At 33.3% G+C, this 12,780-nt stretch overlaps 1 protein-coding gene across 1 annotated transcript in view; it reads right to left on the reverse strand.

The window, feature by feature from the left end:
- The window catches only part of EYS (eyes shut homolog), a 1,652,430-nt gene extending 1,639,979 nt beyond the window's left edge, over window positions 1-12,451 (reverse strand). Inside the window, 2 exon segments of the mRNA XM_044253753.1 lie at window positions 6,815-6,928; window positions 11,508-12,451. Of these exon segments, the coding sequence (XP_044109688.1) occupies window positions 6,815-6,928; window positions 11,508-12,285 (892 nt within the window). The 5' untranslated portion in view covers window positions 12,286-12,451.
- Window positions 12,452-12,780: the final 329 nt, after the last annotated feature.

Below are 12,780 nucleotides of genomic sequence, written 5' to 3' on the forward strand. Positions count from 1 at the left end.
TGAACAGACGAGACAAGAAACATTACATACTGGCATAAGACAATAATGTCATTGGAGTAAGACCACCCAAGTTATAATTTTATTTCCACCATTTTCTCAAAAGGTTAAATAGAGATGAGATTAATCATTTTGTGGACTTATTTTCTGGTAAAAAGGAAGTCTCTTGATAAATAGTAATTAACTGTTCTATTTATTCAATAGTAATGAAGAGGTCTTTGAAATGTCACAACATATATGTTTTATAACTTTAACCACATTATATACTTTATTGAGGATTCAAGTCCTTTCATTTGTAATCAATTTATGCTCTTATTTATTAATATAAGACATGAAAATTTCATGATCATCCTAAGATCCTGTAATTATCAATAATCACTATTTATAAAGTGAATAATACATACTAGATGTTGAGTGGACACATAAATCATCTCCAGATAATTTACAGTGTGATGGAGAACACTTAGATTCATTGTTCTGTCAATGAAAGGAGGATTATCACAATAGAAGGAAGGCTATTAAACAATGCAATGTGAGCTTCAGTTCTTTATCAGGACAGTAGGGTAAGTAGCAAAGGAAGATTCATGTTAGTTATCAGATACAGAGCCTTCACTTTTTATGTTATGTTACCATGGATATGCTGTGTTTAGAACTACAGGTCACCATCAATGCTGATAATGATCACAGTGACTAGAGAATCAAGAAAATACCACAGAATGAAGTTTGACATTGTAAAAATAATAATTATCTAGAGTATAGTACATGAACTCTTTCCTAGTCAACACCTAAAAAATTATGTATATCATTAAATATGTTAGATTAATTTGTGTAAGTATTTGCTATAATTTTTAACTCCAAATTTTATGAATCTTAAGCCTCAGAGTTGAGTGTTACAGGTAGAGTGCCAATCAGCTCATGTAATATGACTATTCATAAAATTTAACAAATTATGCTTATGAGAATAAGGACTGGCTCAATTCTCTACATGGCAGGGGGTTAGAACGAAGGTCAAACTGACAGATTAATTTTCTAACCTTTATCAGAACTGAATTTCAAATAGGATTAACATTCGATTATTAAAAATGAAAAAAAAAGTTGTATCTGATTTACCTCCTGTTAGCTTTCCTTTCCATGAACAAAATTCAATTTTCCATAAATTCTACCTCTTTTTTTTTCCAATTTATTTATTTTCAGAAAAACAGTATTCATTATTTTTTCACCACACCCAGAGCTCCATGCAAGCTGTGCCCTCTATAATACCCACCACCTGGAACCCCAACCTCCCACCCCCCTGCCACTTCAAACCCCTCAGATTGTTTTTCAGAGTCCATAGTCTCTCATGGTTCACCTCCCCCATAAATTCTACCTCTTGATAGGGAGTTTGAAAATGGAGAAACCCATTTTGTATTGGAAAATATTCTGCCCACCTTCTGATTTAAACTACTAACAAAATGTCTTAAGAGTATCTGTCACTACACAGATCAGATATCCTGTTTTCTGAGGTTATCACATTTTAAAAAAGAGATGATTCCTCCAATACTATGCCATGTTTTTTTTAAATCATTCATCTTGGGTACAGAGATCCCAGCTTGCCTTGTAAATATACTTTTTTGAATCTTAAAACTAAAATTATTTTTTCTAGCTATAAATTAGCTATAAATTAGTTCAAAACTAAGACCAAAAAGTTTATATTCTGACAATCACTTGTTTTTATATCAAACTCATATTTTGACAGTATGAAAGTAAGTCAGAAACTGACCATCTATAGAATTAGAGTTTAAATGGTTCTCTGAATTGCTCAAAAAGATACAGTAATTTTTTTCAATAAGCCTTAAAAAGTTATAAAATAAGAGCAAATCACTTATCATAGATATGTAAATATTTTATAATATTTCAAGTTTAGAAGTATAATAAATAATATAATCTCATGGTTTTTTATTGGACTTTTATTAATTCTACTTTTATAATGTCTGATATTGCAGTCTGCCTTACAGTTAACTATTCTTATTCATATTTTTCACAATATTTGAGGTGTCTTAAAATTTGGGAGTATGCATTTTTCTAAAGGATAAATAATATTAAAATAAGATTGTTGTACTCTACACCTATTTCTTTGCAGTCTTGATTTAAATTGAAGATTGATAGTACATACATACATATATACATACACACATACATATGTACTTCATAAGCTTTAAAAATGTGATGTTTCCTACACATTTTTGGCTATGGTTTTAGGTCAAAGAATAATGCAATAAATAGGTACCAGAAAATTACCCAATCTATAATAGTTACTAGATTTTTTAAAAGATTTTATTTATTCATTTGACAGAGAAAGACACACTGAGAGAAGGAACACAAGCAGGGGGTATGGGAGAGGGAGAAGCAGGCTTCCCGCTGAGCAGAGAACTTGATGTGGGGTTTGATTGGGGCTCGATGTGGGGCTCAATGTGAGGCTCAATCCCAGGACTTTGGGATCATGACCTGAGCCAAAGGCAGATGCTTAATGACTGAGCCATTTAGGTACCCCAGTTACTAGATCTTCTAACAGAGTTATCATCCTCGTTTTCCCTTGATAGTAGCAGTTTATGTTCATGGAGTGTAAGACAATATTGCTAAGATACCCGTTTTCCCCAATTGCCAAACTGCCATCTGTCCTGGATTTCTAAGTACCGTTATTCATACTTTCATTAAAATAAAAAGGGTTGTGTTTGATAAGTCTCCACTTTGTACTTCAAATTCTGCCACAGTCCTTTCTCAGAGAGGTAGAAATACATAGGCAATATATTATGTAACATGAGGATAAATTAGCATGTTAACAAATGATAACCTACTTCTCTTTTCCCAGTCCTTTCCAGATACAAAGAATATTATATCTCTCACTTAAGGACAGCTTGCAGGATTTTGAAAACCCAAGAAGCCACAAATAACTGATTCCTGATTCCTTATTTCAGTAGATAGGAGGAAAAGGATATGATAATGCTGGCCTATGAGCACAAACTTCCTAACTGCAAGTAAGCTGGGTCAGTGGGAACCACAGGAAATTATGAGTTAATGTCTTTGTTTTTATATGAAACAAACAGGCCAAGCAGTTATGTGATAGGGGTATAGAAAGTCATCTATAAGTTCTTGGTAAAGAAGTTTGGTGATACCATTGGTTACAGGTATGGTATAATTGGGGGTTGATAAACTATAACTGTAAGCCAAATACAACCTTCTACCTATTTTTCTAAATAAAGTTTAATTGAAACAAACCAAATTTACTCATTTACATATTTTCTATGATTCCTTTCACACTACAATAGCAGAATTGAGTTATTGAAATGGCAAACACATGGCTCAGAAAATCTAAAATATTTACTATCTGATCCTTCACAGAAAAGAAGTTTACAAGTCCTTGGCATAAATATACTATTATTTACACATTTTGTTTTGAGCTGATGCTCATTTCTTATTTTGTAATGAATAATTAAAGTACAAAAAGATAAAAGGCAATTTAAGTTTTTTAATTTAAAAGTTTCAAATTTGTGTTTACCCAGAAAGTTGATAACGAATATGCAGTTTGCCCCTATACTATGTCACTGTTATTTATCCACCACAGAATATTACTGATATTATTGACTATATGAAAACCAGAAGATACACATTAGTTGAAGAACTATCAGCATCTATTTTAAACATTAGTAATTATCTTAGAAGATGCCTGCCAATGAAGAATTAAGTGCAGATGCAGAAGGTATTCTTATAGACTACTCTGGGAAGTATGTCTTTTTATTTACGTCAAGTGACTGTCCCAAAATTATTTCCTTCATTTTCTATTACAAGTTTCTCTGTACATATACAAGTAAAATGATCGTTATATAAATGTGTCAGATGAATTAAGACAATAAATTCACACTCAGTTAAAAGATGCCAGCTGCTTGATATTAGTAATATTAGAAGCTTTAAATAAATCATCATTTAATTTCAATAATGGTCTTATTTTTCCAACCAATTAATTGAATTTAAAATAAGGTTTTTCAAGTTTATGCTGCTGAATGCAAGATATCTGATATTAGGAATGCTTTTGGAAAATTCAGTTAAGTGTCCTAAAGATGAAGTTATTTGTTCTTGTGTTGAAATTATAAACAAAATTTTTGTTAAGTATATCATGATATACACATTGTTTTGATTAAGTTGAGAAAAGGATGGAATTAAGTTGAGAAAAGAAGGGAAAAGAAATATACTTGGAGTTTAGTGTAGTGCACACATAATTCATATTTCTTTTTTTTTTTAAAGATTTTATTTATTTATTTGACAGAGAGAAATCACAAGTAGACGGAGAGGCAGGCAGAGAGAGAGAGGGAAGCAGGCTCTCTGCTGAGCAGAGAGCCCCATGCGGGACTCCATTCCAGGACCCTGAGAACATGACCTGAGCGGAAGACAGCAGCTTAACCCACTGAGCCACCCAGGCGCCCCCATAATTCATATTTCAATCCAAACTAGTGATATTCACATAATTGAAATGGAATATATAGTTGCAAATTTTACAAATAACTTTAAAGAGTCACAGGACTCTTGAAACTAAATTCAATGTCTCAATGACATTGTAATGAAAGAATCCTCGAAATTTTGGTCTGTTTTGTTCAAAACCAGTATCAATAATTTAATCAAACAACTTAATGAATTAAGCGCACAAAAAATTCACTTTTTGAGAGTTTTAGTCAGTAGTCATTTTTAAAAAGATATTAAAATATATTTCTACATAACACAACAGAGACACTGAACATATTCAATAAGTTCAAAAGTGTATAGTATTATAAATACTATGACTGTGCTCTGGAATGACTGGACTTGTGGGAAACAATATTTGAGGAGGATCCTATATTTTATGGATAAATTTATGTACCAGAACATAATGGAAATAAATTGAGAAGTCCTACAACTTTGCAGCACCTAATTAGCCAAATACTCAGAAGAATCATATGTGAAGATCACTTATTTCATGAGGATTTTCTTAGAAAATGTTTGTCAATGAAAATAAGACTGAACATAATATAAATATGTCTCCTATGGAAAAAAATAACTAATGTATTTTATACAAAAAATTCAATTGAAACTACATTCCATTTAGCAGATTTCTTTTGAGATTAACAGGAATCTCAACAGTTCAGTGAAAATGTCCTCAATTAAGATAGGATAGTTAGGAGTCAACTGAAGGCATTAACAATTTCAAATTTATTAATCATACATGTAACTTTGGAGCACCTGGGTGGCTCAGTTGGTTGAGACTGCTTTCGGCCCAGGTCATGGTTCTGGAGTCCTGGGATCAAGTCCCACATCAGGCTCCCTGCTCAGCAGGGATTCTGCTTCTCCCTCTGACCCTACCCACTTTCATCCTCTCAATCTCTCAAATAAATAAAGTCTCTAAAGAAAATCATAAATGCAACTTTGAAGAGGGTATAACTTTATAAAAAATTAAAATAATAAGACCACGTTAAAAAATATTCATTCTTCAGAAAAATATTAGCAACATAAATAAAAATATATAAAATATATTAAAATATTAGCAACATAAATATGGCTAAACACAGTTTCTGCTTATATTGTTTTGTAATGTTCAGATAATCAATAAAAAGTATGTTTTACAAATTCCTTTGATTTGTAGAGATTGAAGATCAAGTTATAATTCTCTTCTTTGAAAATAATTTTATTAAAAGTAATTTTTGAATAGGACTATTTTATGTGTCTGTCTATTTAATTAATCCAATTTGCTGATCGATAAATGAATATTTCAAATATTAGATAACTTTTTAGCTACCTCTTTTGCTCAAAAATGTCATGGTTTGGAAGATAAATTATATGGTTTTCATACATATGCAGCATACAGTAAAATACTGTATAAATATTTCAATTCATAACCTCTCTCATGGGAAGAGAAGACTTGAGGGATGAAAGACTTGTAAAAAGTTTTTTTGAAGACAGTTATTGGACTCCTTTTTGTCTGCATTGCCACCAACCCTTCTTACTATGGGACAGTGGTTCATGTATTCTACCAAAATTTCAAATCTCCCTCTGTGGAGTTAGGTAGAAGGACATGCAAGAGAAACACTAGGAGGTATTACCATTCTCTGTAATTTGGAAGACATGCATATTTTTGTTTTACTCCCACAAAAGGAGTCTGTAGGTGTCTTCTAATTGTGGCTGGAGACAGCATTGCTTAAAGACCTTCTGAAGAGGGACAGATATACTGATAATGAGTTATATTTCCCAGGAAATGGGAAACTGTAAAAGAGTTTAAAGCTGCAACTGAAATGGTTTAAACATATTTTCATTATTTAAACATTAAATCAATAGTTAAGAAAGTATTGCCTTAAATAGTGATTGCATTCCCCATTTTTAAGTTCATTTGAGAAGAAATAAAAGATTTTTCCTCTTCAGAAAAGGGGATTTGTCTGTAATGACATGTTACATAAGGAAATAAGTTAGATATAATTATGCAAAGTATGTGCAAAATGTGCAAAATTATGTAAATTATGTGCAGCATAGCTAAAAATATTTTAGAACTTAAGAACAAAATATATTTTATCATGGTGAAAAACTTGTCAACTGGTGTCCAAAACTCATCTTATATTATGGAATATTTAGCAGGATCATTTAATTGCTAACCAAACTGATTAAACATATCCCTAAAACATATTCAAAGTATAGAACCTCTAAAATTACATTTTTTAGTATTAATGAAACATTTCAAATTTAATTTGAAGTAAGACAAAAGTTAATATGATTTGTATGCGTATATATAGAAACATATACATACATATGAATATTTTTTTACCTGAAAATGGTTCATCACATTCACAGATGAAATTATTTATAGTAATATTGCTGCAATTCCCACGGAAACAGATATGTGGTTGATCGTGATCAATAATTTCCGAACAATTTATGCCTATTTAAATGAAAGAAAATTAATTTTTTAATTAGATTAAAAACAATTACATTGTATATACTTAACTATGGTCATTAATTTTTACTAAATTCTTTAATAATGATGGTCAAAATTTTGTTAAAATATAACTCTAATTAAGAAATAAGGAGCGTCTGGTTGCTCAGTCTGTTAAGTGACCCACTCTTGATTTTGGCTCAGGTGATGATCTCAGGGTCATGGAATTGAGCTTTGCATTAGGCCTGTGATCAATACAGAGTCTGCTTGAAATTCCCTCCCATCCCCTCTGCCATTCCTTCTTCTCCAGCGCTCCAAATAAATAAATAAATAGTAAAATCTTAAGGGAAAAAAAACCTCAATGATGATGTATTTAAATTGAAACAAAAATTAATTTCAATAAGCTTGACATCCTCAATAAGTTTTTCCATCTTCTGACCCACACTATAGTATTCAAATATTTTTCTGATTGTTGATATTTGAGCTTTAGTTGATTTTCATGATAATTTGAATTTGTTAATCATGTTTTGACAGTGGATAATATTAATATACGTATATATCAGTTCTTCAACACACAGTGGTAGCCCTGCAGTAATAATTTACAAAGTGACATATTCAAAAGTACATCGTGTCTTAGTCCTATCACCTGGCCAAAGTGATAATTCAAAAGGGGAAAATGTGAAAACTTGACATCTGAAGAGAAACTAGGACATAAAGGTTTAGTCAAGCAAGCTGAATAAACTCTAGAGATCTGCTATACAGCATTGTGTTTACTGTCAACAATTTTATGTCGTATACTTAAAAATTTAATAAGAAGGTAGATGTCATGGTAAGTGTTCTTTCCACAGTAAAATAAAATAAAATAATAAAATAAAATCTGAAATTATGGGGGGGGAGAAGGAGAAAAATTCTGGATTCTCAGAAGTTATGCACCAACTTCTAAACTGTACATTTTCTTGCCCTATCTATTGTGTCAAGTTTCCAAATCTCACTATTACAAACTATTGTGGTCCTACAATACCACATACCATAACCTTTCATAGCATACTTTTTGTGCAGCTAATCAGCTCATAATATCCTTTGTAGAGGAATGTGCCTAGAAAATTCTAGGGCATGGTAAATGGACACGTTACTATAAAACAGCTGCCCATCATTCAGCAATAGGCCAGCCACCCTTTTATTTATTTTATTTTATTTTAAAGATTTTATTTATTTATTTGACAGAGATTACAAGTAGAGAGGCAGGCAGAGAGAGAGGAGGAAGCAGGTTCTCCACTGTGCAGAGAGCCTGATGTGGGGCTCCATCCCAGGACCCTGAGACCATGACCTGAGCCGAAGGCAGAGGCTTTAACCCACTGAGTCACCCAGGCACCCCTTTAGTTGAATTCTTAATTTGACTCATAAACAATTTTTGCCATTATCATTGAAACCTTTCAAATTCTTTTATAGACTGACAGCCCTGCCTCAATACTACAGAACGCTTCTTATTTATCTCCAAACAACCCCAACACAATAAAAATTTAAGTAAATATAATTACATGCCACATATTTCCATGTAAAAAAGCTAAATTTTATAACAGAATGTTCAATAGGTCATATCCTATTTCAATCTTAGTGTAATGGGCTAAATTGTGAACCCTCAAAATTCGTATTTGAAATTCATATTTGAAAATTAATATTTGAAATTCATATCCTAACTCCCAGGAGCTCATAATATGACTGTATTTGGAAACAGGATCTTTTTTAGAGAGGTAATACAGATTAAATGAGGTCAATAAGATGGGTCCTAGTCTAATGTGACTGATGTCCTCATAAGAAGAAAAATTTTGGACATACAGACACGTACAGAGGGAAAACACAGGGAGAACATGGGTATCTACAGACCAAGGAGTGAGGCCTCAGAAGAAACCAATCCTGCTTACATGATACTTTGATCTCTAACATTTAGCCTCTAGAATGTGAGAAAATAAATTTTTGATCTTAAAGCCACTCAAACCATGGTACTTTGTTATAGCATCACTAACAAACCAATACAGTTAATATTCTCAGTTTATTTGGTAATTCTGCATATTTCTGTGTCATCTTAGATTTAAAACTGAAGCAATTCTCATAAAGTGGCATTATGTTGTATGCTCGGTATTATGGTATTTAACATTAATTATTTAAGTGATCTAAGATTGTGTTTCTAATAAATAAACAAATAAACATTGGGTAGAAATAAACACCTATATGCAACTAAGATAAAATTATTGAAATAGTTTTCATGACATTATGATTACATGTATGTAATTACATACATACATACATATGATTCATATATGCCAATTAATATTTTGACAGATGGTAGAAATTTTCTGGTCAAATATTGTTTAAAATACTTCAGACAAACTAAAATGTATGCTTTACGGTCTCTCAATTAAATTGCTTTTTCATTCACCCTAAATCAGCAATTTGGAAGTTTTCACTTTTTTGATGACCTGTTTTAAATTTATTTTTTAAAGATTTTATTCATTTATTTATTTGAGCAAGAATGTGTGTGAAAGAGAGAGAGAAAGCATGAGCAGGGGGAGGGGCAGAGGTAGAAGCAGACTCCCCGCCAACCAGGGAGCCTGCCATGGGGCTAGATACCAGGATCCTGGGATCATGATCTGAGCAGAAAGCAGACAGCATCCCAGAGACCCCTTGACCTGTCTTAATTTTATTTATGTGATAAACTCCAGGAAGAGTTATGGTTACTTATATTTTTGTGCACCAATGCCAGGAAGAGTAAAATGAGAATTTGATCTCAATTATAGGCAGAGGATGCTCAGTGAATACTGATGGAATTAACTTCTAAAATGGTCTTAGTACTTCCCTATCAAAGAGTCTAAAATTACTCTGAAAGGAATTTTAGAGTCCACAAGGCTTTATTGAGATATTTTATTATACAGTCTTGGGTCCAGTATAGTTTCCCCAGGGCACACTGAAGAAAAACCTTATTGAAGTCCCCTAAAGTCTGCCTGAAAAAATTTACAGTTGTTTCTCTGAGCTTCATCTGTTTTATCATATCTACTGCGCACCCTCTTTCCTCTCTCCTGACCAAAAGGTAGTACCAATTTGTTGTTTTCCTATACTACCACTATAAACTGCATCAAGCAATTCCTTTTGTTAGATCATCCTTGTCTTGCCCATTATCTTTGTAACTCTCTATGCCAGGTCTCCTTTTCATAAGTTCCTATAGACTAAAATTTTCCCTACATTTCTCAACATTTCTCCTCATTGCCCTCTGATGACCCAATTCCCTAGTAAATTTTCAAGTATTGATAGTTGATTTTCCCTTAAATCTTCACTCAGTGTCAGATAGTATAGTTTACATTGTTTTTAAATTAACAGCTTCATCTACTCACCAAATGTCTTTTTACAACCTTTCCTCATCATAGCCTCTTTTTAAAGTTTATTACAACCAGGTTTATTAATTATATCATGCTCTTTCCCTCATTTCCACTATTATCTATTAATCACTTCATATGGCCACGTCAACTTCCATTAAGAACACTGCTCTTGGTCACTTGGTGGCTCAGTCAGTTAAGCAACCTACTCTTGATTTCAGCTCAGGTCAGGTCACGACCTCAGTATCATGAGACCGAGCCCTGCATTGGGCTCTGCACTAGGTGTGGAACCTGCTTAAGATTCTCTGGCTCTCCCTCTGGCCCTCCCCCCACACCTCATGCAAAAGAACATTACTCTTGGGTCTCAAGCAACTTCATGCCTTCCCCACAACCACATACCTCTTTATCTTCCTCCACTCAGGTCCACACTTAATTTCTATATTATCACCCAGAACTATTTAAACTAAATACCATAAGCTTGGAAATTTCATTCTATGACTAATACTATTCTGATAATTTTATATTAAATATATGAAACAGCAAGAGTGAATTTTGAGAAAGATGGGAAAATAGGTATTTCGGGGTAAAACATGTTTTTTAAAAAACCTTCTTATTTAAATAAGCAATAAAAATTATTTTAGAGAATGCCTGATAGGAATTTTGTTAGGTCCAGATTCCAAATTTAGCCCATTCTAAAAGATCTACAAAATTTTTGGAAATGTAGTTTGTTTTTCAGAAGTAACAGTTTATGAACTCAATTTACTTTCCTATTTTAATTGGATTATGTTATTTTTTGTTAAGACCTTATTTATTTATTTTTCAGAGAGAGAGAGCACAAGCAGGGAGAGCATCAAGCAGAGGGAGAAGCAACCTCACTGCTGAGCAAGGAGCCAGATGTGGGACTCGATCCCAGTGTCCTGGGATCATGACCTAGCCAAAGGGAAGACACTGAACCAAATGAGCCACCCAGGCATCCCGAATTGTGTTATTTAAATAATAAAATCTTTTTTTTTTAAAGATTATTTATTTATTTATTTGACAGAGAGAGAGATACAAGTAGGCAGAGAGGCAGGCAGAGAGAGAGAGGAGGAAGCAGGCTCCCCGCTGAGCAGAGAGCCCGATGCGGGACTCGATCCCAGGACCTGAGCCGAAGGCAGCGGCTTAACCCACTGAGCCACCCAGGCACCCAATAATAACATCTTTTTAAATAATCTTACCTGTAAATGGCTGGTGACAGATACATTCATATACTTGTGTATTCCATTTTCCTCTTTTATTAATGCAAATGCCATTATTTTCACATGGCTTATAAGAACATGCATCAAGTTCTTGGCAATATTTTCCAGAAAATGGAGGCTGGCAATGGCAGCTGTATGTCTTGCTCCAAACTTCAGTAAGACATTTGCCATGCCCAGAGCAAAATTCTGAACTCAGAGATTCCTGGCAGAACTGTTCTTTCACTGTCACATTTAGTCGTAGCCCCTGGTGACAAAGCGATGGACCACTTGCTATTACTGTGATAAAATAATGTGTCCCAACACTCAGCCACTGAGAATTAACAGTATGCATTCCTTTTAGTTTGCCACCAAAAAGTAACTGATCTTCAGTTGTGTTTTGCAGACAGTCAATGAATGATGCTTCAGAAACATTCATCAAATTTATTTCTGGAGACTGAAGAGATAGTTCAGAAGAAATTACAAGGATGTCCCCCAATTGAATTTGCAAAGGGCAAATCTGGGGAACAACTTGATTGCCTGAAGTATTCATTTTGGTATTTACATTCCCAAACCAGCAATCTCTATAGAAGTCCATGCAGATGTTTTCTGTTAGTGTCCAATTCACCACATATGATAATGGCTGTATATGCCATTCTTCCACAAATTGCCATTTACATGTTGTTTTTCCATTTATAAATGTGCTATGAAGAACCACTAGGCTCAGAAGCATAATTGATTTGTTAATCATTTTGGGCAATTGTATTTTGTAGTCTGTCATGAAAGTGTCATAAAGAACTGGTGCAAAATGGATTTGAGTTTTGCTGAAAATTTCCAAGCAGAGATTTTGTTCAAGGATCCTGGGAGCTGGTTTTCTTCAAATCCCAAAATGCAAATGGATTTGTGACGGTGGATTTTGATCAACAGTAGAGTTCAACTGGTTTAAATATCCCTTTAAACATAAAAATATACATTGTTAGTGAAGTTTTTCCTAAGTTACTTAATTATATAGACAACTTTAAGATGGTTTTTGGAAGGACTGTGCTGCCACCATCGAGGCACTTTCTTTGTGAAACAAGGCCAGAAAAAAAAAAAGTGAAGATATGCTGCATCTCATCCTGGAAGATAGAATTATGTGCTTCTGAAATGCTCTGGTTTTGTTACATAATGAAATCAGCAATTTACTGCAGTCTTTTGTATGTTCTCTTTACACCAAGCTTCAACAAAACTGAAATGTAGCAATAATCAAGACCCTACTTTTATGGATGGTTTTGAT

The sequence above is a fragment of the Neovison vison genome, chromosome 1, assembly GCF_020171115.1.
Source record: "Neovison vison isolate M4711 chromosome 1, ASM_NN_V1, whole genome shotgun sequence".
In the NCBI taxonomy this organism is placed as follows: domain Eukaryota; kingdom Metazoa; phylum Chordata; class Mammalia; order Carnivora; family Mustelidae; genus Neogale; species Neogale vison.